This window comes from Bos indicus, chromosome X (assembly GCF_029378745.1).
Source record: "Bos indicus isolate NIAB-ARS_2022 breed Sahiwal x Tharparkar chromosome X, NIAB-ARS_B.indTharparkar_mat_pri_1.0, whole genome shotgun sequence".
Lineage (NCBI taxonomy): Eukaryota > Metazoa > Chordata > Mammalia > Artiodactyla > Bovidae > Bos > Bos indicus.
The window spans coordinates 83812274-83840161 of NC_091789.1; the positions used below are offsets into that span (position 1 = coordinate 83812274).

Here is a 27888-nt window from a genome sequence, read left to right on the forward strand (position 1 = left end):
ACCTCACACCAGTAAGAATGGCCATCATCAACAATCTACAAACAATAAATGCTAGAGAGGATGTGGAGAAAAGGGAACCCTCGAATGTAAATGGATACAGTCTTTATGGCAAACAATATAGAGATTCGTTTTTTAAAGTAGGAATAAATCTACCATATGACCCAGCAATCCCACTATTGGCCATATACACCGAGAAAACCACAATTCTAAAAGGCTCATGTACCCACCCCAATGTCCACTGCAGCACACAATAGACAAGACATGGAAGCAACCTAGATGTCCATCGATAGATGAATGGATAAAGAAGTTGTGATACATTTATACTATGGAATATTAATCAGCCATAGAAAGGAACAAATTTGAGTCAGTTGTAGTGAAGTGGATGAACCTTGAGCCTTTTATACAGAGTGAAGTAAGTCAGAAAGAGAAAAACAAGCATCATATATTATCATCTATATATGGAATACAGAAAAATGATACTGAGGAACCTAGTCAAGAACAGACATGTGGACACAGTGGGAGAAGGTGAAGGTGGGACAAATTGAGAAAGTAGCATTGACATATACACACTACCATGTGTAAAACAGATAGCAAGTGGGAAGTTGCTGTATAACACAGGGAGCCCAGCCTGGCACTCTGTGATGACCTAGAGGGGTGGCATGGGGGGAGGGGAAGCAGGCTCAGAAGGGAAGGGATATATATATATATATATATATATAAGTATAACTGATTTGTATTGTTGTATGGCAGAAACCAACACAGAATTGTAAAGCAATTTTCCACAAATTAAAAAAATAAATAATTTTTTTTAAGTTTCCAAATAGCAAAAAAAAGGGAAGAGAACATGCACAGCTATTCATAAAAGAAATACAAATGGCCAGTATATATATGAAAACATGCTCAATCTTACTAGTAATAAAAATGAAACAATGTCATCTTAATGTATCAGATAAGCAAGAATTTAAAAGATTATCAATGCCATTATTGTTATAGATGTGGGGATACTTTATATACTGATGGTGGCAATATTGGCACAACTTTTTATTGTGTAATTTGGCAATCTGTAAAAGTTTTTGTGTTTCCTTTGCTCTAACAGTTCTACTTGTAAGACTTTATCCTAAGGAAATAATAGAAAAATTGCATTACAATGTTGCTTATAATACAACAGTCTAAGTGTCTCTTATGGAATCATTTTTAGCTTTTACAAAGAATAAGTTAGAAAAATTGGATCACAAAAGAATATGTGTAGTATAATCCTCTTCACATAAAATCAGATAATTGTTAGCCTTCTAAATATTTTTTATGCCTACACACATACACGCACATAAACCAAGGCTCATTGGATGAGATAATATATAAAATGCTCAGCACAGTACTTGGCCCATAACATTCAACAAATTGTTGCTGTTATTCTTGTCAGCGTTCAGTAGTCCTTCCATGCTCTGCAATCAGGCAATGTGCTAAGTACTTATAATAAATAAGATACTATCTTTTTTGAGGAAGTCTCATCTCTTGGTCATCATCCTTTACCATTTCCCATTCTGCAGCTTTATTGGCTCTCAGATGAATTGTTGAAATAGAGAATGGTCAATGAGGATTGTCTCATTTGTACCATTACCACCAGAAAGTTGGTTTGAAATAATTGAAGGATTTCCTTTATTTCAAAGTTAAAACCACAAAGATTGTTTTAAAATTCTCTTTAAGATGAAGATGGAACCAGCTTGAATTCAAGTATCCTGGCAGCACTCCGAAAAATGCAGGATGGATATTTTGGTGGGGCAAGGTATGTGACCTCTATGCACTCTTTAGTGAAATGTAATGAAGTTTGGATGCTGGGTATAGTGTAAGCTGGTGATGCCTTTCTCTGTGTCTTTTAACAACATGTACCCATCATATTCTGAAGGCCTGGTATTTGATACATTGAATCAAGGAATTTAATATTGCAGAGAAGAGTTGGAATTTTTCCTCACCCTGTTCCTTGCCTATACCCCATAAATTCAGCGGGTCAGGAATCTTACTCTGGAAGGAAGGAAGAATGGAAAGAAGGAATGGAAGGAAGGAGGGAGAAAAGAAGCTTGTTGGACTATTCAATTCTGACTGTTTTTCTTTTTTTTTTCCTAACTTTTTATTTTGAAAAATTTTAAGTAGACACAGATGTGCAAGAATCTTATTGAATACTATATACCCTCCCTCGACTCACCTGTTATTAACATCTGTCCCATTTGTGTGTTGTCTCTCTCCCTTCCTTCCTACGCTCCCTTCCTTACTCCCTTGTTCCTTATCCTTCTCCCTGTCTCACACATACATATGTGCACACACACACTTTTTTTGCCAAAGTGTGTGAGAATTAGAGATATCATGACTCTTCAACCCTAAATACTGGTCTCTGTCTTCTAAGAAAGAGGGCATTCTCATAAATGACTACAATATAATCAGCACACTCAGAAATTTTAATATTGATATGAATCTATTATAGAGTTCATATTCAAAATTACCCAGTTGTCTCAATAATGTTTTCCCATAGCTTTGTTCCTGCTCCAGATCCAATAAAAAGTCACTCACTGTATTTTAGTTATTATATCTCTTTGATGTCTTTTAATCTAGAACAATCCCTCAGCCTTTCATTAATATTTCATGACAATTTTCACTGTAGTTTTGAAGAAAGGTCAGTTATTTTGCAGAATGCCTCTCGATTTGGTTAAAATGGTATCTTGAGTCACTTTCCTCTGTCTGGGTTTACTCATTGGTGACCTCACAATTGATGTGTTTATTGTTTGCCAGCCCTTCCATAAGGAGAGTGCTTCTCTCCATATTCTTCATAATCTTCCACTCAAGACTCCATTATCCTTTCTCTAACAGTCTTTGACTAAATGGCTTTAGCTTCCATTGATGAATCAGTTATTATTAATGTGGTTGTAAAATGACTGTGTTTTGTAAAATGTGGTTGTAAAATTCTGTGTTTCTAGCATTCTTTGTACATGTACTAGTTGGAATCTTTCTGTAAAACATAAAATTTTTTAAAAGCTTCCCATACCCCACTTATTTTGTAGCTTTACTGTCAGCATAGTCATAGATTCTTATTTTATTCTTATGTCATGCTCCATTGCATTGTTTATTTCAATGTTCATTTTAAGATTTGGTCATTGGGAGCCCCCTCAAGTTGGACTTCTTTTAAAAATCAGTACTATTGGGTTTCCCTTTGGGTTTGAGTTTTGCAATTGGCTTATAAGTAGGGAGGAATATAATTTACAATCTACTTTAATTCTTAAAATTGTCAGATACTGTTTTTTCTTTTCAAAATGGTCTTTTTGAGTATTTTTTGAAATGATATGACAAATTTGAGATGATTTATCTTCATTCTGTCCTAGCTTATCTTGCAGCTAATGGAAATTTTTGCCACATGTTTGGCATAGTTAACAGCATAGTGTGTGGCAGTGTAAGACAGAAAAACTGATCTGCTGGTGGATTGTGAACACATAATTGTAGTCTTTATTAACATGGTATCCTAACCTATACTACACGATGTCTAGGAGGGCTGTAAATTTTCACTTTAAAAAATTTGTACTAATGTATAAACGTTAGTAATCCCCCAACAAAACATTTCAGGTATCTTCTTTTTCCCACTAAACTGTGTTGTTTTAAAAAGAATTTCCTCTGATTTTCTGTGTTTTATTTACCCTCTTTTCAGGATTCAAACAGGTAAATTGTCAGAGTTTTTGACAACATCTTGTTGCACACATTTGAGCTTCATGGACCCTGGACCTGAGGGTAAACTGTACAGTGAAGACTATGATGACTATGATAATGAGCTGGAATCTGGTGACTGGATTAATGGCTATGGTTTATCCCGTAATGGTAAGGAGGCTTCATAAAGTCACTGGCTTTGCTGGACAAGAACACAAAGTATTATTGAGCATCCTCCTTAATATTTCTCACTGCCAGCAGTCTCATTCCCGTTTAATACACCTAGATTTCTACTATTGTTTGGCTTCACTTTTCATACTTCTACTTACCTCTGGTCTCTGGTCTAATATCCCTGTGGTGATTGTGGAGTATAGAGTTGGACTATCCCTTATTAAGGTTAGGAGAGGCTTCTCTCCCAGGTACATAAAATGACTGGTGCTTTAAAAATAGATGGAAGCAGTGGTGAGTGAGAGATATTTAATCAAGTATATAGTAGGAAAACTAGACATGTACATACTGCTTTTTGACATTAAAAAGCACAAAAATATGAAATTCCATTTGGGTTATATAGAATATTACAGGGACACATCAGAAACTCTGGGAAGGTCTCTATAGTTTGAAAAAACTGATTTTGTATGCCTATAGCTTTCATATTACAAACTAGACAAATAAAGCAGAATAAAATATAATTGGCTTCTAGGCATACAAAGATGATATAGTGAGATAGTATCATGAGGGAATAAATTTAAAATGTCTGAAAAACACTCTTTAAGTATTAAAATGCTGACCTAGGCAGGGCAAGCATTACATTATTTGAATCCCAAAGAGAGAAAGGGCTGATGGGAATGAATTATTGTTTTAATTATGTAAAACATGGTCTGCCTACTTTCTTTGTCCGGGTATTTGCCTGTTAACCTGTATGTTAAGGCAGCCAATTTCTTTATCTTAATAGTGGTATGTTGGAAAGAAGAAAAAAATAAATAAATTAGCTTTCCTCAATGAGCTAGCAAGCATAATCTTATATACAATAAACCAGCACACTAGCAGTCAGAAGGACTGTTTTCTCATTGGGTTCAGCATATACTCACCTAAGTACCATTTAATTCACTGTTTTCATAAGATCTAAAATAGTATGAATTTCTTTGTTTGAAGAGTACATTAAATACAAGGTTATTTCATGTTATCTGTAATATCCAAAGTCATGATATCTATCTTGGCATAAGCTGAGATATTTTGAAAACCAAATATTTTGAAAATCATTATTTTGATCATATACTGATGTTGTTTGCTATTCCATAGGTAGTTGTAATTTACATCTGTAACACTCATTCTCTCAGATTACTTTCTTAAATATATCTTTTTAATGATATGTTTTATTAAGTTTGATATTATACAATCTTAGTCACTTTCTTCTGTCTGGGTTTACTCATTGGTGGCCTCACAGTGGACATGTCTATCGCTTGCCATCCCTACCATATTCTTCATAATCCTCCATTCAAATGTCTAGATTGTAATCAAGATTATAATATTTGTCATTAAGATGTCACTGAGTGTGAGGTCGCCTCACAGTGGACATGTCTATTGCTTGCCATCCCTACCATATTCTTTATAATCCTCCATTCAAGTATCTAGATTATAATCAAGGTTATAATATTGGTCATTAAGATGTCACTGAGTGTGAGGTCCACTCTTGCAGTTTTGCTAGTTCCCATTAGTCATGTCAGAAAACAGAAATACAACTGGAGAAATCCCCAAAGATGACCAAAATCCAGGTGATGCATGACTGATATAGCAAACTTTGGTATTGATCCAAACACTGGGCTTTTCCAACTACAAATGTTCATGTAAAATCCGAAATGTTAAACATCCACAGAATATGGTTTTTTTGTTTCTATTATCCATAATCAGAGATAATGTTACAGAAGGTGTAGGGAAGAGGGAGAACCCCAGAGAATAAGGACCATATTTGTCTTCTCCACCACTGAAACCTCAGCACCTAGTACACCACCTGGTCCATTGTGGACAATAAATATTTGATTAATGAATGAAGGCAGTGACTAAAAAGAGCAACATGTGGTCAGTAGTTCTTTTGGTACCAGTGCCACATGGAGATTGGTGGGTTTTTTCCTTTTTTTTAGCCATAGTAGCTGCCATTTGTGGAATCTGTTTTCAGCTAGGCTCCATGTTTAGTGGAAGATTTTTGCCCTTCTCCACAAGTTTCCTCATACCAGTGAGATTCAAAGGGCCCTGTTCTATTCCTCCTTCTCCTCCTCCTCACTGCCACCAACATTACCATCACATACACGTACATAGATCATGAAATGCTCCACCTTGCCTATAATAAGCTCATACTACTTTCACAGGACCTAAAAGTAGTATTATCTCAACAAGGTTGAGGAATAGGTGGAGCCTGGTAAATGGCCATGGTTTCTGAATAGTAAAGATTGTGAAATGATTGCAAACTTTTTTTTTTACCCCATGAGCTAAAACAACATGTTTCTGGTGCTATAGTGTGGGCACAGGAGCGAGTCATTCTGTTTGGTGGTGCAGACTGTGAAGTTACTAAAATATTTATTTATTTTTCTCTCCCTCCTTTCCCCACTAACCTTGCAGCTCACTCTGGTGATGAAGTTGCTCGTTATTTAGATCACCTTTTGGCACACACTGCTCCCCATCCTAAACTAGCCCCTACCTCACAGAAGGGAGGGCTAAATCGGTTCCGAACTGCTGTGCAAACAACCTGCGATTTAATGTCCTTGGTGACCAAGGCCAAGGAGCTGCATGTACAGAGTGAGTAACGCCATGACTCACTGGAGTCAGGAACAGGATGACGTCAAGCCCAGGATGGGGGTGGGGTGTTTATTACAGTGTAAGCAGGAACTTTATTTTGTTCACTGCGTTATCCTCAGCATCTCAAACAGGATCTAGAATATATTAGATGCTCAAATATTTGTGAAATTAATAATTGGGTATACTTTTGCTATAGATAGGGCTTCCCTAAGTGGCTCAGATGGTAAAAAATCCACCTGCAACAGAGGTGAGCCCAGTTCAGTCCCTGGGCCAGGAAGATCCCCTGGAGAAGGGAATGGCTACCCACTCCAGTGTTCTTGCCTGGAGAATTCCATGGACAGCAGAGCTTGACAGGCTAGAGTCCATGGGGTTGCAAAGAGTCAGACGTGATTGAGTAACCAACACTCACTTTTTCACTTTTTGCTATAGTATAGTGCTAGGTAGTCTGGTTTATCCAGTTACATAGAAGGAAGAGACAGAACAAGAGGTACGGAGCATATTCAGTTTTAACATCAAAGTATTAAAATGTGAAAAGAATTTTTTAATCCTTTGGAAAATTTACTAATTTTGAAATAATTTTATTTAAAGAGAAAGCATTGTAGACTATTACAAGATAGTCTTGCAATGAAAGGGAAATATTCTGCCTTCAGTAAGCTACATCTGGCTCCTTAGGCCAGCTGTAACTTATACAGTCAGTTGTTTCAGCAGTATAGAGCTGTTTGTCAACTACAGAATCGTTATTTGACAGCTTTGCCATTCTTCTCCCCAGGATCACTACCCTTCCTCAGTAGTATCTGCAGTGGAGGATGTCTTTTCTAGTACACATTGCCAGAAGTAGTCATAGTTCCTAAGAGTGTTCAGTACCTGTATGGTAGCTACATGTGAAGGGACAGAAGGGTTCATTGGCCACACCTAGAGGACCTAAATGTTAACATTTCACAGATGACAAGAATGAGATGCATGCTTTTACTGTCTAAAATTTTATTGACCATTACTAACCAAAAATATTAAACATGATCACTGGAGAATCATTTAACAATTAGAAAAGGGAAAAACTTAGCATATATAGCATTTGTCTATGCTTCCTTGACAAAGGGCTTGTGCAAAGACTTCAGCTTTATTAAGTTGTACTTCTAGACTGTGAATTAGGAAACTTGAGCTTAATTCCCAGCTCTGCTACTTACTTGCTTAAACAGTTATTTGGGCTCTGTATCTCTCTTTCTGTATCTGTAAAATGGCAAAAATGGCAAGAAAATCTCTCCTTAGTGGTTATGGTAAGTATTTCAACAATGAACTGTAAGTAAAAATCTTAAAATATCTCAAAGTTGATCAGCCACTGCATTTTTTTATTTGCTGGATAGGGTCATTCATTTATCTATTCTCAAGGAATTCTAACTGCTAGCTGCCAGATATTCTCCTAGGAGAATCTGGAAAATATAAAATGTAACTGGGTTCTTTCTGTTATATCTGTATTCTTTTAAAGTATCAGTAATAGCTTCATTGTGGTATTGATTACATTCATAGGATTTAACATCTTATACGTCCAGCTGATGCTATAATTCTAGATATTCTATTCAAAATATGTTTATTAATTGATCAAATATCCATTGATTTATCTGACCTTCATGTATCTTTTCTTTGCAATTACCAAGAAAGGGTAAATTTCCCATTCTTGTTCCATAAGGAACTAACCCATATGTAACTTCATTGTTGACATCAACTGTGCATTTTTATTAATCTCTTAATTATCTAAGCTTTTCCATAAATGTCAACCTCTTGCAGATGTCCATATGTATCTTCCTACAAAGATATTTCAGGCTTCCCGGCCTTCATTCAACTTACTTGATTCACCTCATCCCCAACAAGAGGACCAGGTAAATTTACACAGGAGATATTTCTATCACCTTTTTTGCAAAATTACCATTCTTACAGAAAATGATAGAACTAGCCATTATGGTTTCTGCTAGTAACTAGCAGTAAGGAAAATGCCACCATGGTGAAAATATATGTCCTTTTTAGTTCACTTTTTAAATGAGTAAGTGTTTCTAGTCAGACTTAAGAAAACTAGATTGCTGTAGCATACATTCTGAAGGTGTCATTGTTTTGCTTTACTTTTTGTCAAAATTTAGGGAACTCTTATGGGAATGTTTTAGAGGTGAAAAGATCAACACTCTAGGGCATTATTTAAGGTAAGCACTTGTGGAATTTTTTTTGTTTGTCTTTTCTCAAACTAAAGGTTCCCTCTGTTCGTGTAGAAATACATCTTCCTAGAGACAAGTCTGGGGAAGTGGACTTCAAAGCACTGGTTTTACAGTTAAAAGAGACCTCCAGCTTACAAGAACAAGCTGATATCCTCTACATGCTATATACTATGAAGTAAGTTGTGGAAATTATCAATCTACTTTCATGTTTGTGTAGAAAGGAATTTATAGTATAGTAAATATAGCATAGCTTTGGAGTCGCACTGATACGGATTTGAGTAGTTTTGCAACCTACTTGCTGTATAACTTCAAAGTCTCAATTGTCCTCATTTTTGAAATTTAGATTATACCTACCTCATAGAATTGTTATGAAGATTAAAAAAAATAAAATATCTGCAGTCTCTAATACAATGCCTGGTCCATAGTAAGTCACTAATCATATAAGCCTCCATTATTTAAAAATAATCTACAGGTAAATAAATGTGTAACTCAAAAGAAGTAAGAATATGGAGGCTTACAGGAAAATGAAGCTAGCATTAGTGAGTGTTTGCTATGTGTCAGGCACCCTCTGCGAAGTACATCTTATCTAGGTACGTCTAACTCAGTATGCCCAAATTGAACTCCATTCTCCTGTCCTCCCAGAACCCCCAACAAAATAACCTGTTCTTCCTCATTTAGTCATGTTGTTGACACCCTGAAGAGGGAGGATTGAGCCCCGCCCTCCCCTAATTTGGTTTGGATATCGAGACTGACAATGCCACACACATACCAGAAGGGTGTGAAATGTTTATTACCTACATAATGAAACTTTCTGGGAACAGAGGAACAGGCTGTCAAGTTGGCCCTTAAAAAGCAAGAATGAGGCTGGATTTGGAATTTTATATTGATTCGGAGGTGAGGCTTGGATGAGGGTTTGTTCTCAATGGCACCAAAGAGATAACACTCAGACTTTCTTATCAACTTGCCCAGATGGAGGCTGGAAAGGAAAGGGGAGTTGTACAACTTGAAAACAGTCAACAATCAAACATCAAAAATGGAGTCACTTCTATGACTCCATTTCTATGAGTCAATTCTCCATCTCTACTGTTGGAACTAACACTTACCTAATCATCAAGTCTTCTCCTCATATCCAGTTAATCATCAAGTCTGTCCAGTTTTATCTCTAAATATTTATCTTTTGCATCTCTACTGTTGTGTCTTCATTCAGGCCTTTGTCTTTCCCTAGGACTGTTGCTACAGTTTTCTAACAACTTTCTGCTTTGATCTAGTTCTCTTCCAACCCATCCTCAACAGAGGAGGGAGAGTAACTTTGATGACAGAAATGCTGAAACTTATAAAAAAGTAGAGAGAATAGCGTGATGAATACTTTTAGACCTATCTCCCAGCCTGAACACATGATGAATCTCGTCCTATCTATATTCTCATTCTCTCTTCCTCCTGGATTATTTTGAAGAGGATACCAAACATTTTATCACTTTATCCCTAAGTCAGTTCAGTTCAGTCACTCAGTCATGTCTGACTCTTTGTGACACCATGGACTACAGCACGCCAGGATTTCCTGTCCCAGAGCCTACTCAGACTCATGTCCATTGAGTCAATGATACCATCCAACCATCTAATCCTCTGTTGTCCCCTTGAGAGGGTAACAGGCAGGAAGGCCAGGGGTCTCCAAATGGAGGAAATAGCCTGCAAGTGTCAGACATTTTTATCTCTCTTAAGCGGCAGGAGGAAACAAACTAGCGATATTTTTTCCTTCTCTATACAAATTTAAAAGGAGGTTTCTCTTAAAATACTGTGTTGACATAATGACACCTGGTTTCACCTGAAGTTAACTATTCTCAAACCTAGAGATAACCAATGCCTTTTTCTCATGGAAATGTTTGTCTTAAGCTATGCTAATGTACTATGCATTTACCCCAAACTCTGTCTTCAAGTCGGTTCCGCCTCTTGGCTCAGAAGCTACTTGACAAACCAGTATGTTATACTCAGATATTGTTCCCCTAATCTATGTAAATAAAACTATTTGTATGGTGATCTGCCCTTCTTCAAGATTCAAGTTAATCATTTTATGGCCCAGGATGAACCATTTGGTGCCAAGATTATCCCAAAATGCATCTTATGGGTGAGGGGCCTAGTGCCATTCTGAGTTTTAAGACATTCCTTTCTTTTATTAACAGACTGCTAGTGACTATATAACATCCAATTGAAGACTAGCAGGGGGGTACTCTTTCTGCCCCCTTCTGATGCCTATGTCAAAAGCTTTCTCTATCTCCTTTATACTTCAATAAAGCTTTATTACGCAAAAGCTCTGAGCGATCAAGCCTTGTCTCTGGCCCCAGATTGAATTCTTCTCTTCTGGGGGCCAAGAATCCCAGCGTCTTTTTTTTTGGTTCAACAACAACCTTTCACCCTTCTCCTCCCGCTTTCAATCTTTCCCAACATCAGGGTCTTCCCAATGAGTCAGTTCTTCACATCAGGTAGCCAAAGTATTGGAGTTTCAGCTTTAGCATCAGTCCTTCCAATGAATATTCAGGACTGATTTCCTTTAGGATGGACTGGTTGGATCTCCTTGCAATCCAAGGGACTCTCAAGAGTCTTCTCCAACACCACAATTCAAAAGCATCAATTCTTTGGTGCTCAGCTCTCTTTATAGTCCAACTCTCACATCCATACATGACTAGTGGAAAAATCATAGCTTTGACTAGACGGACGTTTGTTGGCAAAGTAATGTCTCTGCTTTTTAATACACTATCTAGGTTGGTCAGAACTTTTTTTCCAAAAAACAAGTTTTAATACACTATCTAGGTTGGTCAGAACTTTTCTTCCAAAAAACAAGTGTCTTTTAATTTCATGGCTGCAGTCACCATCTGCAGTGATTTTTGGAGCCCAGAAAAATAAAGTCTCTCACTGTTTTCATTGTTTCCCCATCTATTTGCCATGAAATGATGAGACCAGATGCCATGATCTTGATTTTCTGAATGTTGAGCTTTTAAGCCAACTTTTTCACTGCCCTTTTTCACTTTCATGAAGAGGCTCTTTAGTTCTTCACTTTCTGCCATAAGGGTGGTGTCATCTGCATATCTGAGGTTATTGATATTTCTCCCAGCAATCTTGATTCCAGCTTGTGTTTCTTCCAGTCCAGCATTTCTCATGATGTACTCTGCATATAAGTTAAATAAGCAGGGTGACAAAATACAACCTTGACGTACTCTGTTCCTGATTTTTTATCCCTAAATATTTCAGTATTATTTCTAAAAAATGTGAAAGTGAAAGTCACTCAGTCGTGTCTGACTGTTTGTGACCCCATGGACTATACAGTCGTTGGAATTCTCCAGGCCAGAATACTGGAGTGGGTAGCCTTTAAGAATCTCTTTAAATGTAACCACAGTGGAATTGCTGGTTTAAATGTAACCACAGTGGAATTGCTGGTTCTAGACAAAATAGAGTAAATCCATTTCTCTCTGTTCCTCCTGCTAAGTACAGGAGGACATTATTTATAAAACAAATGTAACAAGATGTCAAAAGGTAGAGAGAAGAAGGCACATTGGCTAAGGACCTCAGGATTGAAGAGTGACAGGGTGGTAACATCCCCGGGTTTTCTTTGTTTCCTCATTGGGTGCTGGAGAAGCCATCAGCCTAAAAAGGACAATCAGTGAACACAGACAACAAAAACCCTAAGGAAAACCCATTTTTCCCAGACCAGAGAAAAGGCACCCTAGCAAGACCAGAGAAAAGGCACTCTAGCAAGACAGACATCTTTGAGACAATACCACTTTACTCCACCCAAGCCCCAGAGAAAAATTTGTGGTGCTACTCCTGTCAACAAAGGCTGAATGGGAAGCTCAAACTTCTGCTCCACCTTCCTCACTGCCAGGGAGTGTCAAAGAAGGCTAGATAAGGATCTGGGACTTTCAGCCTCTCTAGTTGATAATGAAGTCCCCTTGAACTGTCTGACTCCAGTGCCTGTGTTGTTTCCATCAGATTATAGTGTTTAATGAGTAAACAAGGAAGCTGAAAAGCCCATCAGCACCAAAGTTGAATTTTTACATACCCAATTTTATTAAAAATAGCCCAAACATATTTTAAGCCATTTAGGGCCTATCTGCTTTGCATCCTCCTCAAAATTCATCCTGCATCTGCTAACAAGAGATAAACCCTGGGCCATGAGTATCCCAAACCACTGCTGCATTCAGAGCTTTCTAACCTAGCAACTCCTCATGGTGCTACTAAGGTATATACCTAGACATGTAACCCCCTCCTCCTCTCTTCCCTGGGAGTTTCCTTGCCCTCCTCCTGTTGTGGATGGTAGAACTTATGCCTTACATAAGCCTCCTGACAGTCTGATGCTGTGAGGGACTACCCCTTTCATACAAGCTATCCATGTACCAACTGTTAAAACTTGTTATATGCTACTACCAAAAAAACACATGAGAATTATTACTTTGATACCTTTGTTCCTTTCTTTTTCCTTTAAGGTAAGGTACTCTGTTCACAAAGTATCAGCTGAGTACTTACGTGCCAGGCACAATACTAAATGCAGAGTAATGAAAAGATAGAGACGGTGAAGAGATAAGGCGTAAGGACAGAATGACTGTAGCTTGAATGAAAACTGATGATTCAGCAGGGTAGTTGGGATGGGCAAGCACAGACTTGAAAAACTCCTGCTTTCCTATCAGGTCAGATGATCCATGGTTGACTGTCAACTTTTCTGCTGCCAACACATGAATTTTCTTCATCTAATCCAGTATATACTAACTTTACCATAACATCTGATTGAAACTTGTAATCTCCCTAAAACTAGGTAATATCAAACCTTTTGAGTAGATTGTATATGATGTACTATGTGGCTTTTAATACACTTGGAATTCTGCCCAATATCCCTTTGTAAATTTGAATAGAAACTGGGAGGTGGGGTCTCCTATGGCTATTGACTAGTATTCCTTCTGTGAATTGTCTGTTCATAAACTTTGCTTTCTATTATTATTTATATTTTTCTTATTGATAGCATATATTACTATTTTTTTTGCTATATTTGTTGCAGATATTTTGTCCAAATAATTTGCTTTTTAACTTTGTTCATATGCCTTTCTCTGTGCAAAAATTTCATTTTATATAGTCAAATCTACATCAGTATTTTCTTTTTTGGTTTCTGGATTTCTTGTCATACATGGGGAGAATCTTCTTCCCTCCCAGAATTTAGAAATATTTTAAATGCCTTTAAGAATTTTTAAAAATTTAAGCTCTTGATCTACTTGAAATTTATTTTTATGTATCTTCTTACTCAACATGTCTAAAATCAAATTCACTGTCTTTACCAGAAACATACTGCTGCCTGGCTTTTCATGGTATTATTGTTGTTTCAGTCACCCAGATGTGAAATTGTGTCATCATCTTCAAGTCTTTCTCACCCCCTGCCTCTCCCTACATGACCACAACTATAGTTGGGAATCAGTGATCAAACCTATATCCTCTATACTATAACTTTCAACCTTTATCTACCATTGCTCCCCCATCAGAGTGTGAATTCTCCCACCAAAACAGCCCATTGCTTATCATATCCAAAGCCTGTACATGACTACTTTCAGACCTTGGTTCATGTTTTTTCCTCTGTCTGGCCCACTCTTCTTTACCACATCCCATTTCTCTTTGTTGGAATTCTAGCCATATATCAAGGCCTGAATTATCTGTCACCTCCAAGAAACTTTCTCTGATCTCTAGGAATAAAAAGAATTTTCCCTGATTGTGAGATATCGCAATACTTATTTTCATATTATTTATTTTCATTCTGACCATTACAAACTTAGAGAGAAAACTTGTAAAGATAATACAAAAAAGAATTTCTGGATATCCATCACTCAGATCCCTCAGATGTTCACACTAAGCTTTAATATTTCTCTATCTCTGTCTTTCTCTCTCTCCCTCCCTCCCTCCTTTCGTCCTTCCCTGTCTTATTCATCATCATCTCATCATTGTCATCACCACACACATATTTTTTCTGAACCATTGACAGTAAGTGCAAACACGATCCCTCTCTACCCCCAAATATTAATACTTCAGTGAGTATTTCCTAAAGACTAGGGATTCACTTATATAAGCACAGTACAATTGCCAAAATCAGAAAATTAATGTTAAGATAATACCACTATCTAATGTACAGCTTTGTTGGTTGTCCAACAAATATCTAAGATTTTTTGGTTGTCCCAATAATGTCTTTATAGCAAAAGAAAATCTAAATGATGAATTTCATTTAGTTCTCATATGTCCCTTGTCTCCTTTAATGTGGAACAGTTCCTAAGTCTTTATCTTTAATGTTATTGACTTTTTAAAATTTAAAACAATGCAGATTTATTATCTTAGTCCCAGATGTCAGAAGACTAATAATTATCCTTCCAGTTAAAATAAATTTTTTCAAAAAGAATCTTGAGTTGGGGGAGATTATCCTGGTTGATCAAGGTGGGCCTGATATAAACATAAGGGTCCTTATAAGAGAGGAGTTGATATCATGGTGGAAGCAGAGAAGTAAGAAAAGATGATATGGCTGTTGTTAACATTTTTAAAGGATACAGACAATTTATTTTGCAGAATATCCCTAAAGTTTGGTTTACCTGGTGTTTCTTCATAATTAAATTTAGGTTATACATTTTAGGCAAGAATACTACTGAAGTGGGGCTTCCTAGGTGGCTCAGTGGTAAAGAATCCGCCTGCCAATGCAGGAGACACAGGAGACGTGGGAATATCATTTACAATTATCTTCTCTTTAGTAGACAGACTTTTTCTTGACAATTTCTGTCTCTGTGCAAAACTTTTACTTTGAGGTAGTCTTATTTGTTTCTTTATCCACACTTGAATAGGAGATGGCAACAGGGGAAGGGATGGTAGGATGAATTGGGAGATTGGGGTTGATACACTACTATGTATAAAAGATATAACTATTGAGAACCTATTGTATAGCTCAGGAAACTCTACTCAGTGCTCTGTGGTGACCTAAATGAGAAGGAAATCCAAAAGACAGGAGATATATATATATATATATATATACACACACATATATATATATATACACACACACACATACACACATATAGCTGATTCACTTTGCTGTACAACAAAAACTAATACAACATTGTAAAGCAACTATTCTCTAATAAAAATTAATTTTTAAAAAAATTGCTAAGACCAGTGTCAAAAGAGCATACTGTCTATGTTTTCTTCTAGAATTTTTATGGTTTCATGTCTTACATTTAAGTCTTTAATCCATTTTGAGTTTATTTTTATATATGGTATAGGAAAATAATACAGTTTGATTCTTTTGCATGTATTAGTAGCTGTCCAGTTTTCCCAACACCATTTGTTTAAAGAGACTGTATTTTCCCATTGTATATTCTTATCTCCTTTGTTGAACATTTATTGATTATATAAGTGTGAATTTATTTCTGGGGTCTCTACTCTGTTCCATTGGTCTGTGTGTCTGCTTTTGTGCCAGTACCATACTTCTTTGAAGAGAATAGCTTTATAGTATAGTCCAAAGACAGGGAGCATGATTCCTCCAGCTTTTTCTTCTTAAAATTATTTTGGCCATTCAGTGTCTTTAGTATTTCCATACAAATTTTAGGATTATTTGTTCTAGTTCTGTGAAAAATGCCATTGGTATTTTGATAAGGATTGCACTGAATCTAAAGATTGCCTTGGGTAGTATGGTGACATTAGCAATATTAATTCTTCCAATCCATGAACACAGTATATCTTTTCATTTGTTTTTGTCACCTTCAATTTCTTTCATCCAGTGTCTTATAGTTTTCCAAGTACAGGTCTTTTATCTCCTTACTTAGATTTATTTTTATTTTATTCTTTTGATATGATTTTAAGTGAGATTGATCTTAATTTCTCTTTCTGATCCTTTATTGTCAGTTTGTAGAAATGCAGTAGATTTATGTATATTAATTTTGTATCCTGCAACTTTACTGAATTCATTGATGAGTTCTAGTAGTTTTTTAGTGGAATTTTTTATATATTAGAGAAATTGGCCTATGAATTGGAAATATTTTTTCTCAGTTTGTAATGTGTTCTATTGGAGAAGGAAATGGCAACCCGCTCCAGTGTTCTTGCCTGGAGAATCCCAGGGACGGGGGGAGCCTGGTGGGCTGCCTCTATGGGATCGCACAGAGTCGGACACGACTGAAGCGACTTAGCAGCAGCAGCAGCAGCAGCAATGTGTTCTATGACTTTTCTTATAGTGGTTTTTGCAATGAGTTTTTGGTATTTATATAAATATATATTTATGTGTGATATATAAATGTATCAACCTTTCTTTTATGGCTTCTGGTATAAAGTACACAGTTTAAAAGTCCTCTTGCTTCTAAAATAATAAAGTAGTTCTCCCCTATCTCTTTTAGTACTTTGACATTTAAATTTGATACATTTGGAATTTTGGTGTACAGTGCGAAGCATGGATTCAACTTTTTCCCCAGTGGCTACTTGTCTTAACATCATTTAATAAATAATCTACCTTTTATCATATACTAAATTCCCAATTTTATAACACTTTATATATCTTTTATGGTATTTTATAGTTGACTTGCATTATATAAATTTTTATAGCAATAATGTATATGATATATATCTTTTAAAAATAAGCAAATTTTTTCTTCTTCATTACTTCCCTAAGTGCACCATACTTTCTGAACTTGCAGTAGTTAAATTAAATCTTTGACTTTAATTTCAGCTACCTTGAAGCCCATTGATAGGGTAAAAGAATGCATTTTGTCAAAACACAACTGAAACTAAGACTTATTCTTGTCTAGATATTTGGCTCTCAGTACTGACTATTAAAATAGTTTTTTTTATAAGAATTCACAGTAAATAACATTCATTTCCTAATGAGAGAGACCTATCAAAAACAGGCACTCTCATTATAACACAAATGAAAGATTGTTGCCTGTAGCTTTATTTATAATTAATGTAGGCCTGCCTTTAACATTTCAGAGGACCTGACTGGGACACTGGATTGTATGATGAAGAGAGCATCACAGTCAGAGAGCTGCTTACTGAGCTATATGGCAAAGTTGGAGAAATTCGTCACTGGGGCCTGATCAGATACATCTCTGGAATCTTAAGGAAGAAGGTGGAAGCACTCGATGAGGTACTATGAATTCTTAAATTTATATCAAATCTAAATGGAGGTGCTTTTTAAAAAAATTTGTTTCTGAAGCTTTTTAAGGAAATCACCACAGCATCTAATCATTTGAACTGTTGTTTTTCCCACATAAAATTTCTGATATCAGTTAACCTTTTTTTTATGAGTGTCAAATATTTAATACCGAAGCATATAAACTGTAGACTTATAGAGGTGTTAAAAACTATAAAAATCATAGATCTTAAGAAGGAATTTACACTAGACTAAAAGATCCTACCTCTTAGGAAATAAAAATACCTTCATAGAAATCTCTCTTTTCTGATGTTTATGGCATTTCCTAAGGAAAAGACTGATGTGTCATTAAATTAAAGGGGGAGCAAAGGTTTCTAGGCTGTAAAGAGGAATTTTCATGGAAATCTGAAGTATTCTGTGAAGGGTAATACTGTTATGCTGTTTATTTGTAGGCCTGCACAGACCTTCTCTCCCATCAGAAACATTTGACAGTGGGACTCCCCCCAGAACCTCGAGAGAAGACCATCTCTGCGTTAGTATGGTTTTGTTTGGGTTTGATCAAGCTTCTCTGAAATTTTAGAGCTGTGAGGACTGGCCACAATTCTGTTGTCCTAATCTACAAATGGATGATAATGTCCTATGTGTGTGACCTTCTATCAGGGACCCTCGATGTGAGAATGTTTGGAGTGATATTTCTGTGCTGTGCTTAGTTATATCCAACTCTTTGTGACTCCATGGATTGGAGCCCGCCAGACTCCTCTGTCCATGGGATTCTCCAGGCAAGAATACTGGAGTGGGTTGCCATTTCCTTCTCCAGAGGATCTTCCCCACCCAGGGATCAAACCCAGGTCTCCCACATTGCAAGCAGATTCTTTACCATCTGAGCCACCAGGAAGCAGTGATAGGACATGAGTAAATGAAAGATAAAACTCACAGGGATTACTCAAATGTATTTTGCTCTTTTGGAGGTTTTTTGTTTGTTTGTTTTTACTTATTGACTTTCCCAACCCTTCAAAAAAATCAACAAACAAGGCAACTGGAATTATCCCCCCCACACACACAAAATGAGCTATTCTATAGACTTCATTCCAGACCTCTCTCCTATGCTTATAGATGGCTATTTTTCCCTTATGTCTCTTCACATTTCTTCTCTCTGTCCAAATTTCTCACTTATAAAAGACACCAGTCATAGTAGATTAGGGCCCACCCAATGACCTCACTTTAGCTTACGTCTTTATAGAGTCACTTTATAGACCCCATCTCCAAACAAGGTTACACTCTGAGGTCCTAGGAGTTAGGATTTCAACATAGGAACTTGGAACACAATTCAGTCCATAACACCATACTCCTGCCAAGCAGAACCTTTTATTACAAATTAGATCAATTCTGTGACTACTGTGGGTAATCCAAAAGAAGATGACATCCCCCACGCTCCCAGAGTGCTTAGTATCAACAGGAGAGTCAGAAGTATGGGAGGGAGCATGTGTGCATATATATATAATCTGATGAATCTATAAAAATCAGTATAAGACTATAAAGTATGATTGTAAAGCAATAAAATGGCTTCCAAAAGGCACAGCTTAAATTTAGTTTGTTACTTTCCAGCCATAATAGTAACTTATCAAATGTTAAGAATTAACCATGAAAACCTGCTCTGGATAGACATTATGGGGTGAGTTTTAAGTACAATTGTGAGGGAGAAAGGCAATCCAGGCTTAGAGAGGAGGGAGCAGAGCTCTCCTGAGTTCATACAGGGCAGAGTGCTTTGGGGAGGCAGTAAACTTTGAAGACTGAAAGAAACAGAATGATACCAGTAATGATGAGATGTTGAGACACTGACTTGGACTTAGGAGGAGCTTTTTCATTTTCTCAATATATTTAGGTTAAGTAGTTGCAGAATTTTGTCTTTGTTCACTGTCTTCTTCCTTAGACCTCTGCCCTATGAAGTACTCACTCAACTGATAGATGAAGCCAGTGAAGGGGATATGAGCATTTCAATTCTTACACAGGTGAGCAGAATTATAAAGCCTAATCTGATGACTGATATTTAAAAGTTTGTTTTCAGTTGATCTGGCAATTTCTGAAGACCGAAAAATAGGCCTTGTGAGATCCATGGTATAATTTTTGTCTGTATTCATTCCATGCACAGGAAATAATGGTATATCTAGCCATGTATATGCGAACTCAACCTGGCCTCTTTGCTGAAATGTTTCGACTTCGAATTGGTCTGATCATACAAGTTATGGCAACAGAACTGGCCCACTCCCTTCGATGCTCAGGTATTCAATTAAGTAATTGAGGCAGAATTCATTTTTATTGGAGGTCTATTAAGTTTTGAATCAGGAGAGAAAGGAAGCTAAAAGATTTCTATCAGTAGCTCAGATGCTGCATATAGCAGTATTGTTCCCATGTTTGTCTCTATACAAGTCAAGGGATTGCTATAACAAGTTTATATATCAGTTTTCAATTTCAAAATTCCATCTTTTGGTGGCTCTGTGCTCCAAATTACCTTCCTACTAACTCCTAGAATGATCCAGGACAGGTGAAAAGTGAAAGTGTTAGCTGCTTAGTCATGTCCAACTCTTGGCAACGCCATGGACTGCAGCTCACTAGGCTCCTCTGTCCATGGAATTCTCCAGGCAAGAATATTGGAGTGGGCTGCCATTTCCTTCTCCAGGGGATCTTCCCAACCCAGTGATTGAACCTGGGTCTTCTGCATACATCAAACTAAGTATGACAGACTGGGTTTGATTCTGATTCAGGCATGCCACCTCTGGCTGTCAGATTGAGTCACCACATCAGTTTGATTATAGTATCAGTATTCTGTCTAGTTACCATCAGGATCAAATAAAGGAAGGCAATATTTCTGTTAATATTTATCTGACAAAACTTTTTGATATTAGCTAAAGGTATATTTGGCAAGGTGATAGTTTTAGAAAAATAAATGGGGCCTTTGGAAGCTGTAGCATAGAAGTATGGGGGGACCCCATGGCATGACCTTTGTATTTGTTTGATTTCAACAAGAATGACAAAATAATAGAGATAGGGATTGCATACAAAAATAAAATCATAGTTGCAAAACTCAATGTTAACCATTGTTTCAATTAAATTTCCCCAAAAGGCTTTTAATTGCACTGTTAGCAAGTGCTAAATTTATTGATTTGAATCCAACCTAAATTACATTATATAATGTATATTTAAATAACCCTTTAGAGAAATAAAGCTAATTATTATTCTGTACCTACCATATGCCAGACACTACTTTTATACATTATCTCATTTAATGCTTACAACAACCCAATGGTGAAGGTATTTTTAATCTCACTTTTACTGAAAAGAAATTGGAACTCAACAAACTATTGGATATAAGATAGGCTCAAGGATGTATTGTGTAACATGGGAACATAGCCTATAATTTTGTAATAACTGTAAATTGAAAGTAACCTTTAAAATAAAATTTTTTATAAAACTCAATGATCAGTTTTTTTAAAAAAAATGAAACTCAGGTTAATTACTTGCCCAAAGTTACATAACTAGTAAATAGCGAAATTTGAGTCCAAGTCTGCCTTATTGTAAATGATTTCCAGTTCAGCACATTATTATAGATTGCATTGTAATGTATTATAATAGATTACATTGGGCTTTTCCAGGTGGCGCTAGTGGTAAAGAACCTGCCTGCCAATGCAGGAGATGTAAGAGACATGGGTTTGAACCCTGGGTCAGGAAGATCCCCTGAGGGAGGGCATGGCAACCTACTCCGGTATTCTTGCCAGAGAATCCCAAAGACAGAGGAACCTGGCAGGCTACAGTCCGTAGGGTGGCAAACAGTCAGTCTCATACACACACACACACACACACACACACACACACACACACACACACATATATCAAGGGATGTTTTATGAGTCTGATTATTCATTAATTAACCTCAAGAAGGGATAAAATCCTCAAACATTCTTTACTTTTTCTTAATTGCCCATTACAGAATTTTTTTTTTCTTGTGGATTCCCCAAGCCATGGCTATTCATTTCTTCTAGGATAAAGTCAAGGTCCCTGGGTCTGATATCCAAGACTCTCAATAGTTTGACCTCTGCCTCCTACTTCAACAGTGCTTCGCATTTTATCAGTCCTCATCCTTGGAGATTGATGTCTCCTCTGATTTCCAAAGCATTTATTGTCTATACCTTTCATTTGACACTTAGTATGGCCATGTCATGTTTTATTGTTGTTTATCTTGTTCACATGTGTGGTCTTTCCCATACATTGCTAGTTGGTCAGCCTCTCAAGGCAAGCATTATATCGTACCTGTTTGTCCTAACATTGCTTAAAATCATGACCTAGATGTAGTAAACTCATAATAGGTGTCTGATGTTGATGAACAAGTTCAAGTTATCTTCTCAATATTCTTCATAATTTCATGGATTCATATCTCTTTTTAAATTGCCATATTTCCAGACTGAGAAGTTTTGATTATTTTAGCCCATCTTCATATACACATCCATTACTTTCTCCAACTGGTTTCCAGTTTGATTTTTCTTATCTTTCATTTGTCCCACTTTCAAATAAAGATTCTACTGAGTATACCCTACTGATGTGGAAGAGGACTGAAGAAGTCAAGAACCTGGTTAATCCATAAACTAGATAATCTGTCCTTAATTGCAGTATGCATGCCTAGGCAATATAGTTCTGGAAATGTATTTCATAATTCTGTTCTTCCAATCAAGTGACTCAGAAATTCTAAGCAAGAAAAGAAACAGAAAAAGTGGGGTGGGAATGGCAGGCCAATTAGAAATACCTCTGTCCTAACATTTCTGCTGACTAGCTGAGGAAGCCACAGATGGCCTGATGAATCTCAGTCCTTCAGCCATGAAGAGCCTCTTGCATCATATACTCAGTGGCAAGGAGTTTGGAGTGGAACGAAGTGGTAAGGTTGAATAACTGCATTTCTATTTCACAGTACTTATTTTAAATGTTTCATTGATTTTAAAATGCTGTTCTTTTATCAGAGAAACTTTTCCTCCAAATAAATAGAACCCCTATATATGGAATAGTTTAAACCAAAGCTCGCTTCTGAAACAAGATTTGGAAACCACTGTGTGTCTTTTTTCCCCCTTAAATTAAGTAGATTACTATTATATTTTGTTTTGGACTGTCTTATATATTCCTTTACATTAAGTCTCTAGCACAAATAGCAATCTATATCATCTAAAACTTTCTTATATCCCAGTTGACAATAATTCAGTAGCATTTATGGTGATGTGTATGTGTGTGTAGCTGTCGGATGTATCCTTTTACCTTTAAATTCAAATACATTTGGGTTCTATCACAAATTAACCTTATATGTGCACTTGGTGGTTTGGCGGTAGTATTTGATATCAAGTCTGGTCCCATCACTTCATGGGAAATAGATGGGGAAACAGTGGAAACAGTGTCAGGCTTTATTTTGGGGGGCTCAAAAATCACTGCAGATGGTGATTGCAGCCATGAAAGTAAAAGGTGCTTACTCCTTGGAAGGAAAGTTATGACCAACCTAGATAGTATATTGAAAAGCAGAGATATTACTTTGCCAACAAAGGTACGTCTAGTCAAGGCATGGTTTTTCCAGTGGTCATGTATGGATGTGAGAGTTGGACTATGAAGAAAGCCAAGCACCGAAGAATTGATGCTTTTGAACTGTGGTGTTGGAGAAGACTCTTGAGAGTCCCTTGGACTTGCAAGCAGATCCAACCAGTCCATTCTGAAGGAGATCAGCCCTGGGATTTCTTTGGAAGGAATGATGCTAAAGCTGAAACTCTAGTACTTTGGCCACCTCATGCGAAGAGTTGACTCATTGGAAAAGACTCTGATGCTGGGAGGGATTGGGGGCAAGAGAAGAAGGGGACAACAGAGGATGAGATGGCTGGATGGCATCACCGACTCGATGGACATGGGTTTGGGTGAACTCTGGGAGTTGGTGATGGACAGGGAAGCCTGGCATGCTACGATTCATGGGGTCACAAAGAGTCGGACACGACTGAGCGACTGAACTGAACTGAACTAAACTAAACCTAAAACATCAGAGCAAATGAAGAGAGTCATCTCCCATGCTTAACTTTCAGAGTTAGAATAAATAAATATATAATATCAGATGGATGGATACCTTAGAGTGGTAAGAGAAAGTTATAAAGCAGTATTCCTCAAGCCTTACTGTTCATAAGAATTACCTAGGCTACAGTCCATTACTTACTTACTTGCTTGCTAAACTGCAGACTTTGATTCAATAGGTCTACAGTTGGGCCTAAAATTCTAGCAAGCTTCTAGGTGATGGCGATGCTGCAGGTCTGTGAACCACACTTTGAATAGAAAGTGTTGAGTTTTATAGCTGTTGAGTTTTTCATTATTATTAACATAAAAGGAGGTCATACATCTGAGTCTTTTAAAAGTGATGGAGAAAAAGTTTGAACCTGATTATCCTCCCTCTTTCTCTTTAATCCATCATGCTATATAGTTCGTCCTACTGATTCAAATATCAGCCCTGCTATTTCAATTCGTGAGGTTGGTGCTGTTGGAGCAACCAAAACAGAACGAACTGGGATCATGCAGTTAAAAAGTGAGATAAAGCAGGTAAGATACTACTTGGGAAATGAACTGGGATATTTCCATGTTTAAGAACATTATTTTGGAATCAGACTTTGTAAGATCATGTATTTTGCTTCGTATCCTAAATTTAATTTGAGCCATTTATTTTTCAGGTGGACTTTCGTAGACTGTCTATCTCAACTGAAAGTCAGGTGAAACAAGTAGGGATCCTTTAACATAAATTAACCTGCCTTTAGCTCTACAAAACATGCATGAGCTCATGACTTTTTTAAAATAAGATAAGCCGCACAGTAGCTTGTTTGATTCTCCTTTCTAGCAATCACGCTTTCATTTTTCTGGACCAAACTCTTTCGCTCATTTTAAGATGAAAGTAATTTGTTTCTGATAGCAAGAAATTAAAACCTTGAATTCCTCTTGTTAAGGTTAAATGTAATTTTGGAATTAATTAATTAATTAACATGTAATTTTAGACTTAAATTTCTTACTTTTAAGAACCAGACTAGGTGAGGGCTTTTTTAAAATCCATTTTCAGATTTTTGTCATCGTCATGATAGAGCTATATGAAACACATTGTGGACACATAGAGGAAAAAACATATAAATCAATCTGGGTGTTGGTGAGAGTCACCAAATATCAGACTGTAGCCTCTTACTCATTTTTCCCCTGGAGATGAGAATAGATGAGTTATTGTGTTATACAAAAAAATAACACAAACTTCCATAGTTTCTCTTAAAACTTTAGAAAATCTTGTGATTTCAAAGTCTTTTAATGAAAAGCTTAAAACTACCCCTCCCGCCTTCAAAATAGACTTACACTAGCTTATGATAAGCACGTCCAAAAAGGAGAGGCAAAATGGAAATTTTGCTTGTTTATATGTTTGTTTGTTTGCTTGCTTTAGGAGTCAGAAACTATTTAGGAAAATAAAGACCGAATGCTTGAAGTTTAATTTGAAGTAAACTTAATTTAGGTATACTTATCAGATACCCTTTCACGTTTATATTATGCAAGTGAAAGAACAGAATGGAATAAGAAAGGGTCTTTTGATAGAAAAGTGTTTACAGGATTTTTTTCTAGACAATTTGGATAATCTGAACATTTTCCTATCTGAAATGTTAAAGAACTACATTTCATACTGAGTTAACTTATGTTCTTGGTAAACAGTCCTTGTTTTGGTTGAGAGTGATTGGCTAAATACTTCATAGTTGTTTATAGTCACACAGTATTACTTACAAGTTCATTATATATTTAGAACTCGAAGTCCATGTTCCCAGCTAGACTAATATGATACTAAGGACTTGACCTATCCACAAAACTATATAATTTAATTCAATTTTATACATTCACTACCTGTAGGACTTCAAGAAAACCAAAATCGTTAGGACTATAATTTAGAAGACTGAGAGCTTTGAATTTTCATTACCTTATTTCTAAATATTGATTTCTACTCTCACCTGCCTATCTGGTATTTTGTACTGTTCTAAGCCTTTGTCTCTGCTCAACAATGTCCTCTTTTCTGATTATGGAAAAAATACATTTAAAGATAGTTTTATTTATTTAACCCTTTACCATGACTTCCTGAGTTAGGCTATTTTATCTACTTTTTTAATGATAACATGCTGGTTAGTTACTTGAATAGTCTGTAATTTTACTCTACTAAAAACTTTTAAAAACACATAATGGTTACCTTGCCTTTTCCCTTTTAAAAGTTTATTTTCTCAAATTTTTTCATAACCCATGGTGGCCATCCCCTGGGTAAGGATTTGATGTCACCATCTTTTCTTGTAATTGCTGATATTTGTATTATATACCATTCATAAATGCTTTGAATATGCTGTTATATAAAGCATGACATATACAGATTGACTGAAAAGAAAAGCAAAGTGAGTCAAAAAGTTAAATTTTTACTTATAAATCAACTTCATATATGTATACTTATAAATCAACTTCATGTACTTATATTTATAAATCAACTTCATTTAGGGTGAAATCTTTCCATTTCTTTTCCAAAAAGGCAGGGGAGAGGGTTCAACTCCAACCTTTTTTTCCATTTCAGAAAACAAAATTCAATTTAATAAGTACTTGTTAAAATCTGTTTAGTCACTTATTCTTTCAACTAATATAGTTAAAATTGCATGCCCACTATGTGCCAGGCACTGTACCAGAAAACATCGGTATCCACTCGGAACTTGTTAGAGATGTAAAATATTGGTTCCTATCCTAGGCCTACTAAATCAGAAAGGCTGGGGTGAGGCCTGGCAGTCTGTGTTTTAATAAGTTTTCCAGGTGATTCAGATGCACTTTTGAGTTTGAAAACCACTGGGTTACTTGTTCTTCTGATTGTTAATTTATTTGTAAGTATTAAGTGAGTACCAACTTTGTGCCAGGCACTGGAAATATTAATGTTGAAAGTGTTAGTTGCTCAGTCACGTCTCACCCTTTGTGGCCCCATGGCCTGTAGCCTGCCAGGCTCCTCTCTCCATGAAATTCTCCAGGCAAGAATACTGGAGTGAGTTGCCATTCCCTTCTCCGGGAGATCTTCCTGACCCAGGGATTGAACCCAGCTATCTTTCATTGCAGGCGGATTCTTTACCACCTGAGCCACCAGGGAAGCACAAAACAGATGTAGTCCTTGCCCTCATGAAGCTTACAGTTTAGGAAAACTGACCTCTGATTTAGTTTCCTTGGTTTAAATCAATGATCCATAATGGCCTATGATTTCAATTCTTAGACTGAAGGCCAGATAGCAACCAAATAAAAAAATGGAAAACTATTGGAAATGATATAACTATTTCTCTTGACCTCAATTAGTATAGTCCATCCTAAAGGAAATCAGTCCTGAATATTCATTGGAAGCTCTGATGCTGAAGCTGAAACTCCAATACTTTGGTCACCTGATGTGAAGAACTGACTCATTTGAAAAGATTCTGATACTGGGAAAGATTGAAGGCAGGAGGAGAAGGGGACGACAGAGGATGAGATGGTTGGATGGCATCACCGACTGAATGAACATGAGTTTGAGTAAACTCTGGGAGTTGACGATGGACAGGGAAGCCTGGCATGCTGCAGTCCGTGGGGTTGTAGAGAGTCGGACACAACTGAGCAACTGAACTAAACTGAATTAGTATAGTATGACTTGGCCAACTTTGTCATATTCACATTAATAAAGGAAGACAGACGCATAGAGAAGTTAATATAAAATCTCAGAACTATTGATATTTGGTTTTGGAAAATAGTCTGAATAACCTTAATGTTTGAATCCACTTAACAGCCTAGGATCTTGATGGTAGAGATGAGGACACTGAAGATAAATCAAATGGAGTTCATCTTCTTGGTACATCACTGTGCCAATAGTGAAAAGCCTTAGGATGCTTTTCTCTTTTACATAGCAATGGTGATATGGGCATTTGACCCAAAATAATATGTAAGAAGCTCTGTTCTCAGGAAATATTTATATTATATTCTTTTCATTTTATATTTATTTCTGAATCT

General features: G+C 36.6%; 1 protein-coding gene across 5 annotated transcripts in view; it reads left to right on the forward strand.

The window, feature by feature from the left end:
* The window catches only part of PHKA1 (phosphorylase kinase regulatory subunit alpha 1), a 171829-nt gene that overhangs the window by 119132 nt on the left and 24809 nt on the right, over positions 1-27888 (forward strand). Inside the window, exons 17-28 of one of the 5 annotated variants that reach the window (XM_070783780.1) lie at positions 1705-1783; positions 3689-3855; positions 6298-6474; positions 8257-8348; positions 8711-8850; positions 17658-17814; positions 18273-18352; positions 19751-19829; positions 19970-20099; positions 22643-22744; positions 24308-24423; positions 24552-24590. In XM_070783780.1, coding sequence (XP_070639881.1) covers positions 1705-1783; positions 3689-3855; positions 6298-6474; positions 8257-8348; positions 8711-8850; positions 17658-17814; positions 18273-18352; positions 19751-19829; positions 19970-20099; positions 22643-22744; positions 24308-24423; positions 24552-24590 — 1358 coding nt within the window. Of the gene's footprint in view, positions 1-1704; positions 1784-3688; positions 3856-6297; positions 6475-8256; positions 8349-8710; positions 8851-17657; positions 17815-18272; positions 18353-19750; positions 19830-19969; positions 20100-22642; positions 22745-24307; positions 24424-24551; positions 24600-27888 lie in introns of all 5 variants that reach the window. The other 4 variants (XM_070783779.1, XM_070783781.1, XM_070783782.1 and 1 more) reach the window with 4 other exon arrangements.